At 39.2% G+C, this 26,992-nt stretch overlaps 1 protein-coding gene across 1 annotated transcript; it reads left to right on the forward strand.

The window, feature by feature from the left end:
• The first annotated feature begins 693 nt into the window (after positions 1 to 693).
• Positions 694 to 26,074, forward strand: SCCPDH (saccharopine dehydrogenase (putative)). Its single transcript, XM_019730892.2, has 12 exons — positions 694 to 1,021; positions 2,554 to 2,666; positions 7,400 to 7,480; positions 9,580 to 9,709; positions 11,853 to 11,902; positions 17,859 to 17,989; positions 18,634 to 18,751; positions 19,541 to 19,660; positions 19,762 to 19,818; positions 22,992 to 23,103; positions 24,333 to 24,414; positions 25,463 to 26,074. Exons 1-12 carry the CDS (start codon positions 832 to 834, stop codon positions 25,566 to 25,568), a joined length of 1,290 nt encoding a protein of 429 aa, XP_019586451.1. The 5' UTR covers positions 694 to 831; the 3' UTR covers positions 25,569 to 26,074.
• The last annotated feature ends 918 nt before the right edge of the window (positions 26,075 to 26,992 follow it).

Below are 26,992 nucleotides of genomic sequence, written 5' to 3' on the forward strand. Positions count from 1 at the left end.
TAGTATTCAGTCATTTATTTACATCAATATTTTTGAATATATGAATAACACTGTTCAAGAAACTTTTGATTTGCATTTCGAGGATTTCCTAAACCAACACTTTAATTCACAGCTCAAACGGCAGGATAACTCTGGGAGTTTTTCCCCCACGGATCTTCAACCGTAACAACTGTGTCACCGACCGTGAAGCGGCGTCCCCGAGGGGTCGGGTACCAAGGCGGTGGAGTTGGGGACAGAGTTGCTCCGTGGGCAGGGCTGAGATGATCCGTGGAGACCCCAGAACCCGCGTTCACTCTGCACCTACACCCGGCTTCGCAGAGATCACCTGGCAAACGTGCTTCGAAAACTAAAGGAGGCCTTGGGGTGGGCCGTCCCCTCCAGTCATCAGAAGGTTTTCGCGAACTCCTCCTTTGCGCATCCCACTGCTGCAACAAGAATGACTGGTCGCCACAGCCGCCGCCTCCAGCCTCGGGGAGGGCGCGAAGATGCAAGGCCCTGGGCGGTCAGAGCTGTGCGGGACCAACGGCGGGACGGAGGACGGGCCGCAGCCCACGCCTGCCAGCCCCGAAAGCGGGTCCGCCGCCCGAGCCACAGCTCAGAGCAGCCGCGCCACCGCTGCCGCCAGGGAAGGAGCAGACCCTGCGGAGCGGGCGGTGGGCGTGGGCGTGGGCGTGGCCTGTGCGCGGCCGCGCGCGCGGAGTTTCGGGAGCGCGGCGCGCAGGCTGCGGCCGAGACGGAGGCGGTTGCTGCGCCGGGTACTAGGGTCGCTGCGTGAGGCGCAGGCGCCGTGGACTTCACCCCCGCCGGGCCTCTGCTCGCTGTGGGCTCGTCATGGCTACCGCGCAGAGGCCTTTCCACCTGGTGGTGTTCGGCGCGTCTGGCTTTACGGGCCAGTTTGTGACCGAGGAGGTGGCCCGGGAGCAGGTGGACCCGGAGGGGAACTGCCGCCTGCCCTGGGCCGTGGCAGGCCGTTCCCGGGAGAAGCTGCAGGGAGTGCTGGAGAGGGCTGCCCTGAAGCTGGGTAAAGGGGGCGGGGTGGGACTGCGCTCCAGGACCCCGGGCTCGGCCCGTCGCCGCTGCTCTCACCCCAGAGCTCCGGCCCCTTCTCCTGGCTGAGGGTTCAGGACGCCCGAAAGGAGCGTTCCTCCCTGCGTGCCCCCCTAGCGTTCCCCATGTCTTGCTTGAGGACAGGAGGCGGGGAGCAGTGCTTCCAATAGTGTCATGGATTTGTTCTCCCTACATTAAAAACAATAATTTATTTCTCCTCTTTTGAATGTCTCCTTTAGTTTGGGGAGACCCCCTGACGAAATAGTCAAGAACTTTAGTTGTGCGTTTATCTGGTCCGTCCGCCTCTGTATCAGGGGTACTTCGTGGGGCAGGAGATTTCCCGATATTTGGTCCGGGGAAAAAAGTAGAGCATTGGTTTCCTCAAGATTGTACTCTCCCCTCGCCTTGTGTTTTGGAGGTGGGAGAGAAAGCTTAAGAGTTTTACTGGTAACGTTGTAGTGGCTTTCAATTTTCAATTTATTTTTCGCTTGTTAGAATTATTCTTCTGTTCAGTCTCCCATCTCACTTGCTTATAATTCCACCCAGAACCCGGTTTATGGTGGGAATATAGCATCTATTTTGTTTGCGGTGATGTACAGAAGATACCATGTAACCTGGACTGAAGTACAACTCTTCCTGCTGCCACTACCCAATGCAGGATCTTGATTGAAGAGCTTTTTGGTCTTTCTTTACTTTCCCAAAAGAAATAATTTTACGATTAAAATATATTCTTCCATTTCTTTTTCCTGCTCAATAAGACTACAAGTACGGCCTCGTTGCCTACCATTTGTAGTGCCCACAGATTAAGTTATTGTGGGGAATACATCTTGACCTATCAAAACCTGCCTTGTTCTATTGATTCAGTTAATTCCAATTACCATGTTTCCCTGAAAATAAGACCGGGTCTTATATTAATTTTTGCTCCAAAAGATGCATTAAGGCTTATGTGCAGGGGATGTCATCCTGAAAACTCATGCTGGGACTTATTTTCCAGTTAGGTCTTATTTTGGGGGAAACACAGTATTTCCTTATTATGAGCCTGAGTGTTCTTACCTAGACTGTGCTTTTCACCTGAGTCCTCTTTTGTTCTCATTATGTTGATATTAAGGATTCCCCTCTATCCCAATAATTCTATCATGTAATTGTTTAGCAATTGATAAGAAACTATTTTTATAATATAATTCTTGTCAAAGAGGAAGTCAGGACAATCATCTACTTCGTATCAAAGTGATTGTAATATTGTCATTTTACACAGGAATGTTATTTACACATTGCTTATTGTCAGATTTTTTTTTAAAGGTTATTAGTGTTATTCGTCACCCTTAGTATTAACTTCATTTTCCTCCTAGCCTTTTTTTTATTACTTGGTTAAAAACAGTTATTTTTTGGATAAAAGTTAGCTTTCAGTATATTTAGTAAATTTGCCGTCACTGATTACTATAAAAAGATCTGGAAGATCTAATACCGTATCAGATTTCACTTAAAACAATATATTTCTTATTTCAGGAAGACCTACATTACCATCTGAAGTTGGAATAATAATTTGTGATATCGCTAATCCAGCCTCGCTTGATGAAATGGCTAAACAGGCAACACTTGTCCTCAATTGTGTAGGACCCGTAAGTAATCAGCCCTTCTTTGTATCAGAACAAACAAACTATTCATTTCTTGCAAAATCTGGTATTTTATATTCCAGAAGGAAACATAAGGGCAGGAGACAGAAGAGTTGGTTCATGGCCTTAACCCCACATGGGGAGTTTTCACTTCTTGTGACTAGCAAATGAATATGAACAAAATCTCCTGAGAGAGAGAGCCCGAGACTCTCTGTAACACCTACTCCAGGAATGTGTGCTGGTTTGTTTGGTTTATTTATTATTTATAGCTGTAATTGCCAGGCTTTTTTTTTTTTTTTAATTGTATGCCCCTTAGGTGAAAAAATGTTTGAGCATGTACCCCTAGTATACTTTTTATTTATTTATAAATTAGATTTCTGTATTGTTGTACAAATATATGTTAAAAACATGTACAAAAGTAGAGATTTTAAAATGACTCATTCATTTATTCAGTGTTTATTGAATATCTGTTTTATGTAAACTGCATTAGTCTAGGCACCTGGGACATAATGGTGAACAAAACAAAGTCCCACATGGTGCTTACAGTCTAGTGGGAGAGACAGAAAAGCAAGGTTATAATAGTAGGTAATGATAAATGCTTTGAAGACAAATAAAGCAGAGAAAGAAAATAAAGAGATGGACACATCTGTCTCTATTAGATGAATGGTCAGGGAAGGTCTCTGAGGAATTGACGTTTGCCTGGAGACCTGAATGAATCGAGGGAGTAAACCATGTGAGTATTTGAGCAGAAGGGCATTCCAGGGAAGAGAGCAAATACAAAGGTCCTGGGACAAGCATTTGCTTGGCAAGACTGAGGAATGTGAGAGAGGCGAGTGTGTCTGGTTGGGTCAGGAGGGGCAGAGAGGTCAGAGAGGTAGGAAGTTAGAGAAGTATCCAGGGGTCATAGGGTCTGACAGGTCAAGGTCATGGTTTGGATTTTCTTCTAAATATGACAGTCATTGGATGGTTGAAAACAAAGGCATGATCTGATTTACAGTTTTGAAATTCTTTGGCTTCTGAGAGTGACCAAATGAGTGAGTGTGTGTGTCACTGTGGCCTTCTCTGTATTGTGGGATTCTCCATGGCTGCCCTCAGAATACCGTTGGTATCCTGTATTCAACACATGACCACTTAACATGGCCTGGGGACATAATGTAGTCCTTTTTTTTTTCTTTGTGTTTCCTACAAAAATGAGCACAAATAAAAGTGCTAATACTTACTTTTACACTCAAGGGATTGTTTTGTGTATCCCTTGAGGTAAGCACAACCACTTGGGAGACCACTCAGTTAGAACATTGAGCGTTGAGAATAGGATTGCAATTTTGACCTGTAAGCTAATAGGCTACAATGGGGAGAAATGTCACCTCTGAGACCAAGGATTGCTACCCTGACCCTGTCCACTTATCCCATAAAAGCACAAAGGTATTAAGTAGAAAAAAATCTGAAAACACAGCATTTTTTAAATAACAGCTCCCGTCAGAAAGAGGATGCATTTTCCTATGTGCCACAGTCCCCCCACTCCTTACAAGCGATTCTGTCACGCCTGGCCCACTTCTCCTTTGGGTAATCTGAGGTTGAGACTTCTGCACTAATATCCCCAAATTACTGTGTTTCATACACTCTTAAAATCCTTCAATAGCTCTCAGTGCCCATATAACATAGTACAGTTTAAAATCCCAGCTTCTTAGCATGTCACACCCCACCACATGCTCCAGCAGTCCTAAATTCCATGTAATTTCTGTAAGGACATGCTGCTTCTTCACACCAACGTGTTTTGGCTTCCGCTGTCTGTAACATCCTCCCCCCACTTGCCTAACTCCCAACTCCTCCACTCTCAGATTCCAAGCCTCGGGTTCATTTCTCACGCCTACAGCCTTTCAGTTTTTGGTTTATCTACAAGTAAGTATTGGTGAGCTGCAGTAAAGCAACTCAGTAATTTGGGGATATTAGTGCAGAAGTCTCAACCTCAGATTACCCGAAGGAGAAGTGGGCCAGGCATGACAGAATGCATTGTAAGGAGTGGGGGGACTGTGGCAGATAGGAGAATGCATCCTCTTTCTAAAAGGAGCTGTTATTTTAAAAAGTCATCAGCATACATGAAGTCGTTAGCATACTTGAACTTGTAGTTCAAGTCGGGAATAGATGAGATTTTCCAGGGAGAATGTCTAAGGAGGTGATTCTCCACCTCTACTGGGAGGCTGATCTAAAATGCTGATTACTGGAGTCTACCCCAGAAAACCTGATTCGAGAGGCTGGGGTGGTCTGGGGTGGAACTGAGTCAGCAGCATGTTTAACAAGTGGCCCAGCTGATTCTAACGCAGGTGGACTACTGGCCAACTTGAAAAACTTTGAGGTAAAATAACCAAGAGAAAGGCCAAAGACATCTCTCAATGAGTTTCAAAGTGTATATGTGTAAATTTTAAAAGTTCCCCAAGATGATCCATTAGGTGCAGAAAGAAAATAGAGCTTTGACTTCTATTCATTTTCATCTCACCATTATTTCTATTTTATGTATAAAAACTACACTATTAGTATAGGAGTAGTCCATGGGAGTGATTTGTAAATAAATTCATGTAGCTAGTAGATGATAGATATAGGGTGTGAAGTTGGATCTTGCCTTGAAAGCCCTTGTTTGTGTGATTATACTATGTTGCTTCAGAAATTAAGTGCTTCAGTAATTTTAAGTGGTTGGTTAATGGCAGAGGAGGAACTGGAACTTAATACTTTCCCAGTCCTGTAATTCCAGTGTCACTTGCTAATCTTAAGGAGGCTGTGGAGATGAGGCTATGGAGTTAGATAAACAGGACAGCTGATTTGTCCTACTTGAAAAGTTCTTGCATCGCCCTGCCTTTTCTTTCTTTTTTTTTTAATAATTTGTCTTTATTGATAGTCTGTATTTGATTTCACATTGTTGTCACATCTACCTTTACTTCTTTAATCATGGTTTCCTTTATTTCTGTGATCACATTTATAGTGGCTAGTTTGAAGTCTTTGTTAAATCTGACATCTGGTTACTCTCTCAGGCAGGTTTTGTTGCCTGCTTTTTTTTCTGATGTATAGGTTATACTTTCCTGGTTTTTTTTTGTTTGTTAGTTTTTCTTTGTTGGTTTTTTTTTTTTTCCACATCATAAATTTGTATTGGAAACTGGACATTTTCGATACTGTATTGCAGCAACTCTGGGTATTTCTTCCCCCTCCCCATCTGGGCTTGTTATTGTTATTTTCATGTTTATTTTTTAGTGACTAGCTGTATTATTTTATTTTACTTTTTTTTTTTTTTCAGGACTTTATTGGGGAACAGGACTTTTTTCCAAGTCAAGTTGTTGTCCTTTCAATCTTAGTGTGGAGGGTGCCGTTCAGCTTCAAGTTGTTGTCCTTTCAGTCTTAGTTGTGGAGGGCACAGCTCAGCTCCAGGTCCAGTTGCCTTGCTAGTTGCTAGTTGCTAGTTGCAGGGGGTGCAGCCCACCATCCCTTGTGGGAGTCGAACCGGCAACCTTGTGGTTGAGAGGCTCCAACCAACTGAGCCATTCAGGAGCTCAGTGGCAGCTCAGCTCAAGGTGCCGTGTTCAATCTTAGTTGCAGGGGGCGCTGCCCACCATCTCTTGTGGGACTCGAAGCATTGAACTGGCAACCCTGTGGTTGAGAGCCTACTGGCCCATGTGGGAATCGAACCGGCAGCCTTCGGAGTTAGGAGCATGGAGCTCTAACTGCCTGAGCCACCGGGCTGGCCCCTGTCTTTTCTTTTAAGTGTCCCTTCCCCTCTTTCTTGAAGGCTGAAAGAAAAAGACAGTCTCTATTCTCCATTTTCTTGCTGCTAGGAATGAGAAAAGCAGAAGAGTTTGTGCTTCTCCCCACCCTACCCTCACGAAAGGAAACATTTGTCATACTTCCTTTGAAATGGGACTAATTCTAATGTATTAAAATTATTAAATTTTAATTCCTTGAGTTTGAGCAACAAATAATTTGGGCGATCCAAAATCATGTAGGCTCAGAATATCTTCTCTGTCTAATTTTAAACTTACTGCCCCTAAACGTTTTCTTCCTGTTTTTATTTTGGCTAATAGTACCATAGCTGTTGGCCCCTATATTCAGCTAACTAGGAAGTCCAGTCATTGCTGCCTTTTTAGTATAATATATCTCATTCTTAGTACATCTTTTCCTTTTCTTAGTTTTTGTCCTTCATCATGTCCTACCTGCCACAAGATTTGTCTTCCAATACCACAGGCAGAGTGATATGTCTTTACTATAAGTCTTACACCATCGTCCTGTTTAAAATCTTCCAAGAGAGCCTAGTAATCCAGAAAAGATTAAGTTCAGTGCTGACAGTATGGTACTCAGGGTCCTCCCTGATTGACCCAAGTGTTTCTTTTTAGACTTATCGCTTACCACTCTGTGCTTCAGGTAAAGGTGTGCTGCTCACACCTTTACATATACTTTGTCCCTCATCTGGATTTTTTTTTTCCTGACAAATCCTTACTCTTCAGAGTTCAACTCAAATGAATCACTTCTATAAAACTTCCCATTTTGTCTTCAGTTGGAGGTAAGCACACATTCCTCTGTAATTCCATCCTGTAAGAGTTGGTATATTACAGTTATATTATTTCCTCAATTTATTTTTAGGCACTTTATTAATATTTGATTTGTTAATAACCAAAACTTGACTTTCAAAACGGAATGGTATTTTACTCATGTGAGCTTGCTAAGTAAGGGTAAACGATTGGTTTTCTTTATTCCCCCAGTATCGATTTTATGGAGAACCTGTAGTAAAAGCATGTGTTGAAAATGGCACTAGCTGTATTGACATCTCTGGAGAACCTCAGGTATGTAAAATGAAAAAGAGAGAACAGAAAATTAACAGCACAATTTTCTGTTGAAGCTGAAAATATTTAGTACAAGTTTGCAGACACATTTTAGAAGGTGATGAGTTCTCCCTCATGTTTAGAGATGGAATTCCATTGATAGCTTGAAGGAGAGTGTAATGGTAAGGTCTTAGCTTCAGTTTTCTTGAATTTTTTCCTTCAAGTCCTTTGTGTATAGGATATGCTGATATTTACAGCTACGGCATGCTGTAAACTGAATTAATTAAAATAGTGTGGTCTGAGTAATTCTCACAATCTCATTTTTGTAACGTTCATTATGAATTCCATTTTTAAAATCAGACACCTTTACATTACAGAAAAATAAATGTAAAATCCCTTTAACCTAAAAATTTTAAGTGTTCACATTTATTGAATGCTTACCACATGCCTGACAGTGTGCCATGTAAATATTTTGTGTAACTTTTTCAACATTCCTATAAAATAGATACCATTTTTTTCCCCTATTTTATAGGACTTGAATTGAGGTTTTCCTGACTGCAGGAAGTGGTGTATTAATAGCACTAAGTTACACTACCTCCTTTGAAACTGTAATCTCATATGTCTCCATGGTCTCTGCTGCTTGCCATCATCAGTCTGGCAATACAGTATGTACTTAGAGTTTATTAATTGGTAATGTATATTGGAAAATACTGGGAAAGTATAAATTACCAAAATTAGTTCAAGAAGAGGTAGGTAACATGAATGAAATTAAAACCAATTCCAATCTTATTTAAAATATTTCAGAGCAGAGAAAATGGTGAAAAACTTCTAAGTTATCTTATAAACTGCCATAAAAGTGATATCAAAACCTAATAAAGATCCAAAATGTATAAAGAACTCTTATATAAGTCAATAATACAAATTCAAATTACCCAATTAAAAAATGCGCAAAGGGATGAGAAGAGACAAATCTCCTGTGAAGAAGTCCAATAATGTATGTAGCTATTCTGCCCTCAAGGATTGGGAACATAACTCCCCACTCCTATGTGTGGGCTCCACATGGTCACTTCCTTCCAAAGAGTACAGTATAGGAAGGAGAGGGAAAAAGAATAACTTTACAGTGGAGAAACTTGACAAACGCTTCCTCAGCCGGGTATTCAAGGTCAACATCAACAGTGATAGATCATGTTGATAGCATGTACTCTTGATATGATATCATGAATTGGCACTTTATAGGCCTGTGGTCTTCCTCCCCCAATCCTATAACCCCAGTCTTGTCATGAGAAAAATTGGAGGTAAATTCTAATAGAGGGGCCTTCTACAAAATACCTGACCAGTACTCCTCAAAACTGTCAAGGTCATCAAAAAAAAGGAGAGTCTGAGAAACTGTCACAGTTAAAAGGAGCCTAAGGACACATGACAACTAAATGTAATATGTTATCATGGATGGGGTCCTGGAACAGAAAAAGGACATTAGGTAAAAGCTAAGGAAACCTGAATAAAGTGTGGACTTTAGTTAATGATAATGTATCAGTATTGTTTTATTAATTACAACACATTAATGTAAAAGATGTGATAATAGGGGAAACTGGGTGGGGTATACTTGAGAACCCTACTAAATTTTCTGTACATCTAAAACTATTCTAAAGAAGTTAAGTAATTTTCAAAAACAGATGAAGGATTTGAATAGACATTATTCCCCTCTCATAACCCTTCGTTTCCTATGACTCCTATTTTTCTATTTATATAAATGCATAGCTATATGTCTAATGATGTTCATCCGGATTAATGTGATTGGGAGTAACTTTTTTTGCTTTCTTTGTATTTTTCTGTATCAATAGGTAATAGAGAAAAGTGGTATTACTTTTGCCTTTAAAAGTCATTCTAAAGCATTAATAGTATCATTAAGTCAGATCAGCATGCCTCCTACACCACCTGGCACAGGTGGGAAATGTTTGCTGAATAAGTGAAAAACATTTCGCCAGTTAATGTTTTGCTGCAGAGCCGTATTGATTAGCATATTCAAGTTTCATTGCTTTGTCTTTAAAGGTAAATCATTTAATATCAGTCGTGATATTTCTATATAGTTCTGATTCAGATCTTTTTCCTGAATTTTGTAGTTTCTGGAACTAATGTATTGGAAGTATCATGAGAAAGCCGCAGAAAAAGGGGTTTATATCATTGGAAGTAGTGGCTTTGACTCCATTCCAGCAGATCTGGGAGTAATATATACCAGAAATAAAATGAAAGGTAATTATTGGCCAGTAAGCAATGATTGAATTTAGCAGTTAGAAAGGCTTCATGTTTGTAATTGTAATGAATTAAAATCTGTAAAGGTAATGTTAAAACATATGCTTTGCTTTTAATATAGCTACACTTGTTATAAAATGCTATTGACACTATTTTTTGAGATACGGATAGTACAGTAAGTGTTCTAAAGTAAAAAATTATTTATTGTCTCAATTCAATTATGGTTTATTAGGAAGTTACATAATCACATCAAAATATCAAAGGCAAAAAACTGTATGCCCATCTCAGTAAATTATTTGAAAATTCATGTCATTTACTGGTTTCAGATTTTTAGAAATTGAGGAATAGAATACTTTCTAAACATAATAAATGACAGAAAGCATAGCCAATATCATACTTAATGATGAAACTGGAACTATTCCCAATTAAAAAAAACATGAATTGAACATCTTTAAAATATTTAGTCTTTTAATCCATAGATCTGGTATGTCTCCATTTATTTTTTTAAAATTCTTTTAAGTTTGTAAAGTATAGACGTTTTCTTCATGATAGTCCTACATATTTCTTAGTGAGATTATTCCTAACTACAGAGGGTGCCAAAAAAATGTATACATATTTTAAGAAAGGAAAAGAACTGCATTAAAATTGTAATACTCAATATATACCAATAACAAAAGATAACAATATATAACAATATATAACAATATATGCCAATAACAAGTCATGTTATACATTTTTTTTGGCACCCCGGTATTTAATAGTTTTTGTTATTTTGAATGTCTTTTTTTTCTTTTTTGGGAGAAATATTACTTTAAAATTTGTTTAAAAATTTTTTTTCAGATACTGAAATTTAGGAGTGAACATTTAACAATTATCCTAGCTGATTTTTGATGCAAGTGGTCCATATTTTACTACACACTACTTTAGTAGTCCATGTTCTTTCTGTGGAAAGGGTTAGAGAGAGCACAGAGCCATGTATCCAGGCCACATTCTCTTAACAACCTCTGAATTATTTCCAGTGAGATACACTTGAATGATCTATTTGTGGTTTTTGTCAGTGGTCAGACTAGCAACATTTGTGTGGCTATGGTTCTCTTAGGCTGTAGCATCATTGTTGGTGACATAATTACTCATTGTTTTGCTTGATGTCAACTTTCTGAGCAGCCATGTTTTAATTTTCTTTTGGAATTAAAACTAGGAATACTGTCTCTTATGAAAGTGATATATTTCATTCATCAGATTTTGAGAATTAGCCAGCCCATTATGTTTTTCTTTTGTTTTACTGCTCTGGAAAAAGACAAAGATTAATTAAAACTTAACCGCTAAGCCTATTATATTTATTAGTCCTCGTGGTTAATATACTTGATCTCTCCCCCTTTTTTTGGCTTTGGTTTTTAATTTTATACTTATTATATTTTTATTTCAATTTAACAGCCTTATTTTACGTATTTTACAAGCCATCACAAAGGCCATTTTGATAGGATTTCTGTACATTTTTTGTAAGTCACTATTAATAAGTCTTCTTGAAAGCTGCGGTATTGGAAAACAGAATAATTCCCATAGATGTAACTTTTTTTTTTTAATAAGTTTTATTGGGGAATAGTGTGTTTCTCCAGGGCCCATCAGCTCACAGTAGTTGTCCTTCAATCTAGTTGTGGACAGTGCAGCTCAGCTCCAAGTCCAGTCGCAGTTTTCAGTCTTTGGTTGCAAGGGGCGCAGCCCACCATCCCATGCAGGAATTGAACCGGCAACCTTGTTGTTGAGAGCTCGTGCTCTAACCAACTGAACTATCCGGCCGCCCCCCAGTGATGTAATTTTGAGAACTGTGTCCTGCTGGCCTTCCAGAATGAGTGAGCTAAATTGTTGCCTTATTGGAAGAGATTTTTAGCGTTGTCAGTTTGAATACTAGAAAAGATTTAGTGTCAGTACTAGCAGTTAGAGTTTATGCTAAACTACTCTTTCTGACAATTTGCCTGGATTCTGCTGCTCCTTAAATCTGCTTACAATAATATAACAACAGATCTTCTGACTGTATCAGCTGTAGGCTTAATAAAAGCAGTCCCTAAATTGATAGGAATAGTTTATTATTACTTGTCCTAGATAAATAGATTTTATTTGATTTTACTTTTTCCTACTCTTTTAGGTACTTTGACTGCCGTGGAAAGTTACCTAACTGTACATTCAGGATCTGAGGTTGGTTTTTCTGTTTGTCAAGTGTTTTCTAAGTTAATATTAAAAACATTTTGGAAATTATACATGCCTCTTAAAAAAGATTTAGATTGATTAAAATTTATGTATTTGTAATTTTTAGTGTATGAAAGTCCCTGTGTTTAATTTTAGAAAGTAAAGATACTAGATTGCCCAGAATTATTTTGACTTAAGAATAGAATTTATTTTAAAACAACTGCACAGTTCATTGTATTAGAATGAATGACGATGATCCTAACAGTAAAGTTTCCATCATTGTTATGTAATAAATGTTGCCGGCCAAGACAGTTATCACCTTAGTGCAAAGTAAGTGCATTTTTATTATGTGCCTAACTTGGAGTTAGATGCCGTCATGGCTGGCCAGAGAAGAAGTATATGATGTAAGTATACTCTTATTGCATTTATATTCTATTTGAGAACATAAGAAAGGACCATGTTTATGATAGTACTTTTATTGCTGGTAGTGTCTAACCCAATTCTGTGTTTATACTTGAGGCTTCGTAAGTGTTCTCTCTATTTGTTTTTTCATTGGGGAATGTTGGGGAACATTCCAGGGGTGTGTTTTTCCAGGGCCCATCAGCTCCAAATCAAGTCGTTTTCCTTCAATCTAGTTGTGGAGGGTGCAGCTCAGCTCCAAGTCCAGATGCCATTTTCAATCTTAGTTGCAGGGGGCGCAGCCCACCATCCCATGTTGGAATCAAACCAGCAACCCTGTTGTTCAGAGCTCGCGCTCTAACCAACTGAGTCATCCGGCCGCCCCAAGTATTTGTTCTCTTTAAAAAAATATTCATGGGCTGGCTTGGTGGCTCAGATGGTTGGAGCATCGTGCTCCTAATGCCAAGGTCGCTAGTTCAATCCCCACATGGGCCAGTGAGCTGCGCGCTCTACAGCTAAGATTGTGGACAACAGCTCTCCCTGGAGCTGGGCTGCGGTGAGCAGCCGGTGATCGGCATGGCTGCCGTGTGCTGCCAGCAGCGGCCGGTGGCCAGCAGCCATCACAATCAGCTGGCAGCCGGCGAGAGCTGCTGTGAGCGGCCGACTGGCTGCCTCAGCCAGGGGGGGAACACAAGGCTCATAATACCAACATGGGCCAGTGAGCTGTGTCCTGCACAACTAGATTGAGAAATAATAGCTTGAAGCGGAGTTGGAGTGGGGGGCGAGGTGGAAGAAGGGGGGAAAAATATTCATTTAAGTCCCAGGGGCATACTAAACTAATCAGAAGGAATCACTGCATAAATTATATAAGTGTCTAACCACTATGCTGTACATCTGAAACTCATATAAAATAATATTGAATGTCAACTGTAAGTGAAAAAACTAATTGAGAAAAATATTCGTTCAACAAATATTTTGTAGCAGTGCAAGTATATATAGTTGTGCAACATAAATGGATTAAGATGTAAACCGTGCCCTTGAAGAAATAATTTAGGGTGGCAGGAGATAGACAGTGTTTGTTATGAAGAGGTCAGATGAAATACTGTAGGATCCTGAGGATGGAGTCCCTGTGGCTGGGAGGCCAGCAATCAGGAACGTTTTGGAGAGCTGGGATATGGGTTGAACTTTATAGGTTGGTGCTGCAGAGATGTGGGTAAGGGAGAGGAAACAGTGTGATAAAGACGTCACTGGGATGGTGTGGAGCATGTTTAAGGAAGAGTAATGGCTCTGTTCGCCTGGATTATAGATTCCGATTAGTAACACAAAGAACTGTATAAAACATGCTGAAATGTGTGGTTCCAGAGTACCCACTAGAGTCTGGATGATGGGAAGTGGTAGTGGACCTGAGGGTCCTGGGAAAGCCTCATAAGGCCTTTCTAAGTGTAGCCTTTGGAAGGTCAGAGGCAGCAACCTGAACAAAGGCTTAGAAAGGCTCCGAAACAAGAATGAAAGACGTGCTTGGAACTCTGGGTAGCATGTGTTAGAAACCCAACTCAACTTGGTTTCACCCAACAAAATTGAAAAGAATTCATTGATACATATACCCAAACATCTGCAAGTGAATAGTGTGGCTGGACCCAGAGGTCAAATGGTATCAGAGCTCTTTCCTTTCTCGTCACCTTTTCTGTTTCTTGCATTTCTTCTGCATTCCTCTGTGTAGGCTCAACATGGCAGGGAAGGTGCTGGCAGCCCCAGGTGTACGTTGTCCTTAAAATTCCTGATTTCCCGTGAACAGCTACCAGTTTATAGATCAAATGATAGGGGATAGTAGTCAAGTATTGGGTCATTTGGCCATTCTTGAGCCAATCATTGTGACCCAGAATAATGGAATAATCAGATTGCCCAGGTCTGCATCATGGGCCGCTGAAGGGGGGATCACAGGGTCAGGCCCACCTAAACAACAGGGCACAAGTTCCACATACAAAAGAGAGTTTATACGCTGAGTATGGGCTTGGAGGTTGCAAGGAATTAGTGCAGGACCTACCACAAAAACAGCCACCCAATTGCCAAGGATCACATTCAGAGGTACTGAGGGTTATGCCATCAGCACATAAGTTATGGGTGACACAGTCCAGGCCATAACTGTGTTTTTCTGGGCATTTTTCCATTTCATCAAGGTTATCTAATTTGTTGGCATACGTCTGTTCATAGTATTGCATCATATTCCTTTTTATTTCTGTAAGATTGGTACTAAGGTCCCTTTTTTCATTCCTGATTTTAGTAATTTGAATTTTCTCTCTTTCTCGCTCTCTCGTCTAGTTTGTCAATTTGCTTGATATCTTCAAAGAATCAATTTTTGGTTTTGTTGGTTTTTCTCTATTTTTCTATTCTCTGTTTCACTTATTTCTACTCTAGTCGTCATTGTTGCTGAATACAATTAATATAAAAATTAGTTACATTTCTGTATACTACCTACAGTTAGAAAATGAATTTTAAAAAAACACCATTTAGAATGGCATTTAAAAATTAAGCACCTAAGAATAAGTAATAGAACATATGCAAGATTTCTATGAAGAAAATTATAAAACGTTATTGCGAGACCTTAAAGAAATCAAAGAAATGGAGGAATTCACCACATTCATGGATTGGAAGACTTAATTTTGTTAAGATGTCAGTTTCCATTAAATTGACTTATAATCCCACAGAATTCCAATCAAAATCTCAAACAGGTTTTTGTTTGTTGATTTGTTTTGTTTTGGTGTGCAACTTGACAAGTGAATTCTAAAACATACATGGAAATGCAGAGAGCTGAAAATAGCCAAGCCATTCTTAAAGGAAAATGAGAGAGAAAGATGCTCTCGGATATCAAGATTTGTTACTTAGTCAGTGTATTATTACATTGGCAGAGGGATATCAGGAGGCTAGTGGAATGATAAAAAGCTCAGAGTAGTTTGTGCATATACAGACACTTGATTTATGGTACAGGGGCTTTTCAGGAGATGATGCTGGGACAATTGGATATGTATATGGAAAAACATGAAATTGGACTCACACTTTGCTGTGTATGAAAACCAAGTTTAGGTGGATGATAGACCCAAATACCAAAGGCAAAACAATAAAGTTTTTAGAAGGTGACATATTTCATGGCTTCAAGTCAGTAATGACTTCTTTTTCCTCCAGAAATTTGTTTATTTTTATTAAAGTATAATTGATATATTAGTTTCCGGTGTACAACATAATGTATATATTGCAAAATGATCACCATAATAAGTCTAGTTAACATCAGTCACCATACATAGTTAGGGTTGTTTTCTTGTGATGAGACCTTTGAAGAACTTCAGATGTGCAGTACAGCATTAACTAGGGCAGTGCAGTCAGCATGCTGCACAGGGAATGACTTCTTAAAGGAGACATGGGCGGCGTTAAATATAAAGAGGGATATACATCTGTGTACATTTACTATCGAGAATGTCTGTTGATTGAAAGACACCATTAAGAAAATGGGAAGGTCTGCAGAGTAGCAGTTACTCCTAACACATGATGAAGCCTAGCATTACAGTTTTGAACAAAAGAAGCTGAACTTAAAGGTTTATATACTGGATGATTCCATTTCTATAAAGCTTAGAAATAGGCAAAACCACTGTACTGTTTAGGAGTGAATACTTAGGTGGTAAGATTCTAAAGAAAAGCAAGGATTTCACTTGATTACCGTAAAGACAGGACAGAAGGAGGACCTTCTGGGCTATGTGGACGTTTGCTTTACAGTTTCATTAAATTGTATGTTTATGTTTTGTTCACCTTCTTTATGTTATATGTTTTCAATGAAACAAGGTAAAAGATTTTTTAAATGGAATGTAATTTTTCCTTTTTGATGGCTTGTTTTTATAGAAAATATTCTTAGATTTTTAAAAAGCTGTTTTCTCCTGTGTTTGGAAATCTTTACATTTGCAAATAGGTCAAATTGGCTTGGACCAGATTTGGCATCGTTTCACAAATCAAATCCTTAAGACTTTTAGCTCTGTTTTAGTTTTAACAGAAGAGGCGAGATTAATCTGTTCCAAAATAGAAATTAAGTTTGGTCTCTCTCTCTGCTGTTCAGTGTCATCAAAGCTATGACATAAAAACCAGAATCTTCTGATTTTGTTTTCTCTTATTCTGCTTATTATCAATCCACAATATTTTTTGCTTTATGATATTCCTCGTTCAAAAGACTTGGTTTGAATCTTTCTAAATGACTTTGTTCATTCAAACAGGGTAAACAACATATAAGGCATGGCATAATACACTTATGTGCAATCAAAATTATAAATGAAGTTTAAAATATTTACATAATAGAGAATTAAAAGGCCTACCTAGTAGTCAGATAAAGAAGGGTTGGCACTAAGATAGTAACTACTAGGGTTGCGTCCTCACCTGTGCTCTCCTTTCTGCCACTCATTTCTAATGGGAGTCAGAGGCAAGGGGTGTGGAAGGTATAATTATGTTGGAAGAATGGAAGGCACTGAGAGCTCAGAGTCTCATGAAAGAGATAAAAAGTAAGTGCACTAATAAGCAAGAATGTGAGACCAACCAAGAATTCTGTGTTGGGTACAGTATGAGAAAAAAATTGAGGAATTGGGGGGAAAAATTAAAATATAAATCAGGTTAATGAGACTTAAAAATTTGTTAAAAATTAGCACACTTCTATGGAAGACATTTATATAACTTGGGGCTAGAATAAGCTATGTTGAGGGCAGTGGGCACTGAATACTACAGGGAAGGAACGAATGGACAGTACGTTGTGTGTTTATGCTTGAATGTGCTGGTGAACATACCTGGAAATTTTGAGAAATCAACATAGGGCTAGGGATTAGAGAGGCTGATTTTGAAGGAATGTGGTCAGTTGGGTGAGTGAAAATGATGAAATTCAGTGGCTTACCAAAAAGAGCAAAAGTAATGGTGGGAGGGAAGAAGAAAGGGCATGTGTTGGTGTGAGTAGTATGACCAAACTGATGAGTGTTATTGCTGCCTGAATGTTCATGGAAATTCATCTCAAGATTATTAAATAAGGTCACAGTCGAACACTACTTGACCATAAGAAAAGATTAAATACTGCTAAGCAAAATGAGTCAGATAGAAAAAGTCGAGAACCATATGACTTCACTGATATGTGGGATATAAAACTGAAAGCAACAAAGGAACAAGACAAACAAACAAAGAAACAAAAACTCATAGACACAGACAACAGTTTAGTGGTTTCCAGAGGGTAAGGAGGCCGGGCGTTTGGAGGTGGTATAAGAGGGTAAAGGGGGTCAAATATATGATGATGGAAGGAGAGCTGACTCTGGGTGGTGAACACACAATGCGACATATAGATGATGTATTATAGAAATGTACACTTGAAACCTATATCATTTTACTAACCAATGTCACACCAATACATTTAATAAACAAGATGATTTAAGGGATTATGCCTTGCTTAAATAGAGATAAAATGATCTTTGTATCCATTAAAACTTACTTGGTTTTACATTTTAGTAGTTATCCCTTAACACATGTTTCTTTAACTCTTGAATTATTTTATTAGGGGATGTGCATTCATGATGGTACCTGGAAGTCAGCAGTTTGTGGTTTTGGAGATCAGAGTAATTTGAAAAAACTAAGAAAAGAGTCAAATCTGAAACCTATCCCAATTGTTGGTCCAAAGTTGAAAAGAAGGTATATTGACTCCAAATCTATCCTTTAGTATATCTAATCTACATATGTTGTTGCTGATCTATTAATAAAGTATGCTACTAAGAGAAGCCTGGAGACTATTTTGTAGTTAAGTTCAGGATTGTTTTCAAAGGTAAATAAAATATAACTTAATGTTACCCCAAGCTTAGTACCTCATTGGTAATAATATATTTGGATCCTGAAAAAAATGAATTTTATGGCTTTTCACTATCAGTATCAAAATTAAACATCAATTAAATTTTATTTAGTAAAACCACCATCTTAAAGTGTAATGATCTTATGTAGATTAATCAACCAATATGTTAATAGCCTCAATATGTGAGAACTCTAACCTCAGAGTTTGACTATTGAATGAGTGTTCTTTTCATCATTGTCCAGTGAAATTGATGGGGTAAAACAGTTAAACTACATGTAGTAAGTGCCCGGGATGTGAAGAATACTGTGTTCATTTATCACTTGTTTGGGTGTAGGTGTAAAGAACAAAAGACAAATACTGAAATAGATTTTAGTTAAGAACAGATCTTACTTCCTCAACAAAAGTTAGAATTTTTATTCAGAAATTTACCAGTTAAAGTGTGGCCACTGTAAATGGAGGGAGAAACTGCAACCTGGGTCTGTCTTGGCAGGTGGCCAGTTTCTTACTGCAGAGAACTCAGCAGTTACTCTATTCCTTTCTTGGGATCGGATGTGTCTGTTGTGAAGCGGACTCAGCGTTATTTGTATGAAAATTTAGAGCAATCACCTGTAAGTATATTATTTTTTAATAAAGAGTGTTCTGTTTGTTACAGTTCCCCTACAGTTTAGTGTAGGATGTTTGTGTTTGTAAAGCAAAAACAAAACAACAACAAAAAAGGTAGCTAAATAATGCATGTTTCAGTTTTGGGAAGTATACAGAATTAGTAGTGCAGAGCATTTTATGGGATGGTGATAACCTCTCCCCATAATTCAAATCTGGTCTGATGAATACCTTTGTAATATAACACAACAGCAGCAAGTTCAGTACAGAAAATCCTGGTTCATAAACACTCGACAATCCCTGTTTAGCTGCTGGAATACTCTTTCTATTGCTTGTGGAGATGTCTGGGTTCTTCTCTCCTCTCCTTGCTACCTCTGGACTGTCATCCTGAGGGAAGTACATCATTGCTCCACTTGCTGAGACTTGAAAAGGAAACTATCTCAAGTTAAAAGATAAGAGAGTATTTTCTCATAGAAGAGGCTGTGAGTGGAGTCTACATTCTGTGCTGTGTAATTAATTCCTAAATCAGGTGTATTATTGGACTTTCTAATCCATGTAGGATTATATGGACTTTTGTGTTCAAGTAGGGGAAGCTGATTACCATTTGCCACAATTTCTTTTAAAAATGTGCTCCCAATATCTGGTTTGTGAACAAGCTTTCAGAACATACTCATAAAGTGGAAACTGCTTTTGTTTGATGCTGACGACTGCAGAATAAGTTATAAGTAGCTGCCGTTCTTGTGCTGCCTGGCCTGGAAGAGCAGGGAGCCGCATCCTGACTCTGATTCCTCATCCAGGTGCAGTATGCTGCTTACGTCGCTGTGGGAGGCATCACGTCTGTCATTAAGCTGATGTTCGCAGGACTTTTCTTTCTCTTCTTTGTGAGGTTCGGCATTGGAAGGCAGCTTCTCATCAAAGTGAGTAATGTTTTAGTGAAAGTAGAGCTTTACAAGTATTTTCCATGTGTTTTACAAAATATCACTGAGGGTTTGTTTGTTTGTTTGTTTTTTCCCTGTAGTTCCCATGGCTCTTCTCCTTTGGTTATTTTTCAAAACAAGGTCCAACACAAAAACAGGTAACCCTTTCTTTTGTACCTAGGTCTCTAAAATAATGTTTTTCTGTATTTGGTTTTTACTTTTCCTGAGTGCAGAGACAGTAACAGCTAAGACTGGATGGAACACTTACTATGTTTCAGACCCTCTTACATTCTTTACATAAATAAGGTTATTTAATCTTTTCAAACACCCCTCATGGTAGGTCTTATCTCCCTGTTACAAAGGCACTGCGAGGTTAAGAAACTTGTCCAAGATCCTATAGCAAGTAAATGGCCAGGTTGGAATGAGAACCCAGCCACCTGGCTCCAGAAATTGTATTCTCTTTACTTCACAGAGTACAAATATTTTCACTCTTTCATTTTTCCCCTCCGTTATTTCCTCCTTTTCACCTCCCCTCTGCTCCTCCACCAAGCTTCCCTTCCCCTCCCTCCTCCATATACCCTGGATCTCCACTGTAGATTGAATTACCATCTATCTAGTATCCTCAACAATAGGACTTCATTTTCAACCGCTCACTTTACATACAAATCCTGAGTCAGGCCTTGGGTCATTTATCCTTCATCTCCTTTACAACAAGCACTGCTGGGGGGGAAATTCCACCGCTGAGAGGATGGTAGCACCCCAAATTTCATGCTTCCCCTCTCAGTAGAACTTTTAGCATCGTTTGGTGATCATTTTATTTTCATTAGTCATCTTTCCATCTCCTCTCAGGGGCATTTTTCAAAATCAGCCCAACCCCACTCTCTTCCCTACTTGCAGTTATCACAACTCTTCCTTCGCTAATGGAATTGAGAACATGTTTTATGCGCCCCCTCACATTCCTGTTCTCAGACCTGTCATCATTGCTCCCATCTTCACCTTCTTCTGACTCAAAGAAGTCTTCTCCTGTATAAGACTAATCCCGCCACCTCTGCTCTTTAAAGCACAGCATTTCTTGTGTTGCAGGCACAGGGCTAAGTGCTTTACATTTAGTCCTCCAACAACCACTTAGGTAAAAGTATTATTACTATCCACTTTTTACAATTTAAAGAATGAGCTTATTCTCTAAATTGTAAAAAGAGAGGGTGTTGTCTCAATTCACATAAGTAGCGTCTGGTGGTTCCAAAAGTCACACCAGCCTGAGTCTTTACGGCGACTGCTGCTTGTGATTAGATTCCCTCCTGACTTTGGCAGCTGATCATCCCTTTTCTCGCCTGTGAATTCTCCTCCTGCCTCTCTACAGATTCTTTCTCCTCATCCTGTAAACATGCCAGTGTCCTTCCCCACCTAAAAGAGTCCTCACCCCTTCCTTCACCCTCCCTTGTCTGCCTGCTAAAGTCACCAGTGGCCTGGTAACTGCTATAATTGCATTGAATGCTTTGAGTCTTTATTTTCTCTTTTATCTTTGACGGTATTGTCCTTGAAACTCTCACTTCCCTTGGATTCTGAGATCATTGCTCTCCAACTTTCTGCTCTGCTTCTTCTCTTCTTTTGCAGTATCTTCACTTTTTTCTCCTCCTTGAATGTTGATCATTCCCAGGGCTCTGTCCTTGGCCCACTTCTCACCCACCCCGCTAAGTGATCTCAGCAGTGCTCTTAATATTTTGCTTGTCCATTCAGCTGTCCATGGACACAGGTCACTTTCACGTTTTGGCTGTTGTGAAAAAGGCTGCTGTGAACATTGGTGTGCAAATATCTCTTTAAGTCCCTACTTTCAGTTCTTTTAGGTATAAACCCAGAAGTGCAATTATTGGATTTCATAGTAATTCTATTTTTAATTTTTTGAGGAACCATTACACTATTTTCCACTCTGGCTGCACCGTTTTACATTTCCATCAACTGTGCAAAAGGATTCCAGTTTCTCCAAATCCTTGCCAACATCCTTTTTTTTTTTTTTCAAGTTTTTATAAGAGCCATGCTAATAGATGTGAGTTGGTATCTCATTATGATTTTGATTTGCATTTTGCTCATGACTAGTGACATTGAACATCTTTTCATGTGCTCATTGACCATTTGTATAGCTTCTTTAGAGAAATGTCTATTCAAGTCCTTTGCCCATTTTTGCTGTTGAGTTTTATGAGTTCTTTATATATTCTGGATATTAATCAGATGTGTGATGTGCAGATATTTTCTCCCATTCTGTGGGTCATCTTTTTTCACTCTGTAGGTAGTGCAGACCCTTATCTCTTGACTGAACTGTTCATAGCCTTCCTATGATTTTTTTCTAATCCGTCTTCCCACTGCTCTCCAAGAGACCTATGACACAAATCTGGCCCTGTTACCACCTTTTTTCAAATGCTTCCCTGATTTACTGCTATGGCTGTGATTCTTACCCGAGACTTTCTATATCAGAATCACCCAGAGAGCTTTTTTCAAAGGTATCTCCTGACTGTGTATCTGGTTTAGTAGGTGTAGAGTGCAGCCAGAGAGAGAGAAGCCAAAACTGATAACCAGACATATTTTTTGGTTTCACCTTTAAATAACGTTTTCTTTTTTCTGGTACCTGCCCTACTTTTCTGTGCAATAAATTTCTATTAGAGAGAGACAGAGAGAGAGAGTGTGTGTGTGTATGTAAGCTCCAGGAAAGGCAGAGACCATATTTTATTTATGTCTAAGGGCCTAACATAGTGTCTGACCCTTAGTTAATAGTTAATAAAAATTTATTGACCAGGACTAAATTCTTTGTTACCTCATTTCTCTATTTAGTGATTGTGAGAGATGCTTGGATGAGTCCTTCTAAAATTTAATATTTTGAATTGAATTTTTACACCTACACGTGGAGCAATTACATATCTTTTCCTTGATCCCATATTGTCATTACTTGCTGACTATTTTTGTCTTGTCACCTCAAACAGATACCTAAAATCAGAGTATCACATTTTGTCACCCTAAAATACAAACTACCTCCAGCTTTTCCCCTGAAACACTATTTTAATGGTGCTGCCCCTCTTTAAGCCACAATGTGAAAATCCTCCTTATTTCCTCCCCGTTCCTCACCATCTCCCTCCCCCCACATCACGCCAGTCATAAAACTGGTGTCTTCACAGAATTCATTTCTGCTCCATGCTTAAAGGATAACAGGATTTTCTGGCAGATGGAAGATTGATGTTTTTATCTATTGAAAATGTTTCAGATGAAGTAGAATAGTACGTTAGATTATTCAGGGAGGAAATGACATATTTCTTAAATAAGTCTTTTGCTTTCTTTTTCTCAGATGGATGCATCATCATTTACAATGACATTCTTTGGTCAAGGATACAGCCCAGACTTTTGTCCCGATAAGAACAAACCAAATATCAGAATTTGTACCCAAGTAAAAGGACCAGGTATTTTACATATGACTTAAGAATGCTTGGGCGTTTTACATTGTTTTAAGCTATAAAGTGGTGTGCTAATACAATGCATTCTTTTTAAAGCTTAATTGTTGTAGAAATACATTTGCGTAAATTAAGTCAAAAGGAGGACTGAGGTTATTAGTATAATGCAGTTTTATGAGTGGCCCTCCCCATTTTTCTTTTTCAATGTGATTCAAAAATTCTGAATCGTGAATTTTGATATTAATAAGACAGGGAGTTGGTTGATATTTATCTGTTTTACTCTCATATTCAGGGGTCACTTTAAAGCAGTATAATTATAGCATAAATCAGAGCTCTGATCCAAGGTTGCTTTGGAGTCTGCTCACCCTGACATTGTTTATAAAATGAGTGTGTACATGTGCATTTTTCTGGGCAGGATAAAAGTCTTAGATATAGGTGATTAAGGGGAACTGTCACCCAGAAAAGTTCAAAAACTTCTGTAAATTATAGAGAACTATACAGAGACAATCCACTTGTGAATTATAGTATAACTTTAGTCACCGTCATCCCTGATAGGTCACAGGGGGTCTGTCTTGCAGTTTTAATCGAGCAAGATGGCAAAGATATCTTTGCATTATGCCTTCTTTTCAAATTCCCACCTGGGTTATTATTTGACAGAAATATAAACACTAATGTCCCACTTGCTTACAGAGTTCTTTTAAAGTTACTTCTTAAAGTTAGACTTCTTTTAAAGTTACTCAGTTGTTTTTAAAAAGTTGAATCTTTTTTAAAAAGTGAAATTTAGTGTATTAATAGAGCAGCAAGAAACCTAGGATCATTGGCTTTGATTATTGTAAAGAGGCAGAGCAGTGTAGTGGGTAAGAGCTTGGATTCGAGCCAGCTGCCTAGGTATGATTCTGACGCAGCCACTGCCTAACTGTGAGTTTGACTAGTCGCTTAACCTCCCTATGCCTCAGTCTCCTCCTCTGTAAAGTGGAGATAAAAATAGTGTTAACCTCATGTAATTGTTAGAAGAATTAAATGAGGTTAGTAAATTCAAAGCGCTTAATACAGTTCCTAACACTTCATAAATACCATATAAATGTTGACTGTTATTTTTGTTATTAAGTGAACAGATTGTTTATAAGAATATTCTGTATACCTAGCGTTAGATATAAAATTTACCATTTGATTTTTGGGTGTTGTTGAATGCATACTTCATGAATACTTCCTTGTTCTTTGATCAATGTTTTCTGCAGAGCCTGGCTATGTAGCTACCCCCATAGCCATGGTCCAGGCAGCCATGACTCTTCTAAATGATGCTTCTGATCTTCCTAAGGCGTAAGTCTGACTTTCTTGTAATTTGAAGATCTCTTTTTCATCTGTGTTATGTTTAGCTTATTTTGATTGGATTTTCAGGCATTGGGTCTGCACATCAGCATTTACACTTCCTTTGATACAAAGATAGAGGTAAATTAAAATTGTGAGGACAATTCCTTATTGGCCTCTGGAAACAGTGCAGAGGTAAATGAGAGGAGACAGAAAAACTTGAGAGCCCTGTAAGTTGGCTTCAGTTCCTTGTAAAAATAGTCAGAGTCCATAGTCAGCTACTCAAAAAAGGTCCCTGTTGTTAAACAGGATTAGCAGGCGGGTCTGATAGTGCTGAGTGATTCCCAGCTGGCAGTGGGAAGCCTGACAGCAGCGTAAGTGACTCATGGCATCCTGGCTAGATTATTATCAAGGGGACTGGCTTACTGGGGCTTTTGTCTGTTACCCTAAAAGTAGGCCAACTCCACAAATGAGCATAGGCCCTCAGGCTTAGAAATAAATAAATGTGTGTATGCACTGAAACAATATTAGGTAATAAACATAAAAGTTGTATAAAGTGAACCTTAAATTTTTTCAAATTTTGTATACCCTTTGAAAATAGCAGTTTATAAATGTCAGCCATTACATTTAAAGAAACTTTTTTCCATCCAATTTAAATCTTAATTTATGCTTTATTAATAATTGATGACTTAAATTTATTTCACTCAGGTCGTTATTTAATCCTCCTGATCCTGAGGGCTCTGTTTATAAAGAGCAGCACTGACTCGAGTTGGTGACCCATGGCGTGCCCGTTGAACAGCCATATTGTAGGGACAGTCGCACAAGTCACTGAACCAATCTAGACGGGTTTGCAGGGGCACTAGTTTCCCCTGAATATTAGCTGCTTGCTCATTTGGCTGATTTTAGGAATGGAACCAAAACTAGTGCATGATAGAATCAAGGGATCAGGTTTTCATGAGCTCTGTAGTGATTTGATAGCTAGTCCTCCAGCAAATCACACTAGCAGAGGAAAGGGTGAGAGATCAGCTTTTCGCAGTTTTATCTTCTTATTGTCTTACAGGGGCGGGGTCTTCACACCTGGAGCAGCTTTCTCCAGAACAAAGTTGATTGACAGACTCAACCGTCGTGGCATTGAGTTTAGTGTCATTAGCAGCTCTGAAGTCTAAACAGTTGAAGAATTAACTGAAGTCATGCAATACATGAATTAACAGCTTTTTTATTTGATATTTGAAATTCTTCTCTAAGCCTGACTATGTAGAAAACATTACCAAACCTTAAATATGTACACATTAAAAGCAGGAAATTATACTAGCTTGCCCTTTCAAATCTTAGCTGCTTTTGTGATTTTATTGCTTGTGAGAGAGAACTAATATTTGATTGACTTTTTCATTGAAGAACTCATGGTCAGGGCTCAGAGGATGGGTGGGTGTCTCTATTCGGGCTGCTGACAGATTCCTTGATGAGGCACCAGGCTGGTGTTCGTATCAGCTCATAACTGCTGCTTTCCCTGTTCTGCTGTTAAATGGGATCTTACTTTCCAATGAGTTGCTCTACAGATATGTGGGTATTCGCCAAATAAAACTACACTGTTTGCTATTTTAGCTTCGTTTTTCACCTATCTATACTGATGCGGAACTTACCTATGTTGAACATTAAAGGATTGTCAATTGAATGGTGGTTTTGTGTTTGGACCTAGCTAGGTATTTGAATCGTGGTAGAGATGTGCTTTCTGGGTACTGCCAGTAATTGGGCTTGCCACTTACTTTCCCTGGTTCTGTATCCGTGATTAGTTTTAAGGAGACAGCTGCTAAGCTTCTATTGGTTTTCACTGCCGAAGCAGAATTTTTTTCTAATTTATTTATTTTATTTTAACTAGGTTTGCCACTAAAGCCCCCAAATAAGGCAAAGGACTTTTCCTTTTGTAATAAGCGTCTAATAAACACATACATAGTGTTTGGTGCTTTTCATTGCATAGAGGACGCCACTACCTCTACAGAATTTCTACCCTGCAGTGAGAAGCACTGCAGATAGGAATAGCATTCGTGTTGGGAGAGCCTCCTGCACTGCCTGTACAGAAGCGAGAGCGTCCCTAACTTGTAGAGGGAGGTTCTTGGCGGTAGTCCTGTTCGTCCTAACTTTGCTCCCTCTGCCCGGGCTCGTTGGGATCTTGTCTCAGCTGTGCCCTATTTGTGGGGCCTTAGAAAAGTTTTTATCACCTCCAAAATCAGGAAGATGTGCCAGAGCCACAGATCTGCTGCCGAGCTGCATATCCCAATCACAGTACAAAGTGGGTTCCCCAGCGGACCCCAGCAGTTTGCATTCGGAGGTCTGGGGGTTGGGGGCCGAGGAATGTGTACTTGAGCTCTGCATTTGGGAACTACTGGGTGAGACTGCATGTGCGCAAGCCTTCTTTGCATTGACACAGATGTACGACGACCTGTGTGACCCCGTACTTCAGCTTGAGATACAAGTGTAGCTGATCCTAATTTCCTTTTTAACTGCCCCCCTCAAGGTTTCACCTGCTCTCATTTGCAGGCAGTGTATTACTCACTTGAAGCCAGCAGTATACTTTCTGCAAATAGTCCAAGAA

Source organism: Rhinolophus sinicus, linkage group LG12, assembly GCF_036562045.2.
Source record: "Rhinolophus sinicus isolate RSC01 linkage group LG12, ASM3656204v1, whole genome shotgun sequence".
NCBI lineage: Eukaryota > Metazoa > Chordata > Mammalia > Chiroptera > Rhinolophidae > Rhinolophus > Rhinolophus sinicus.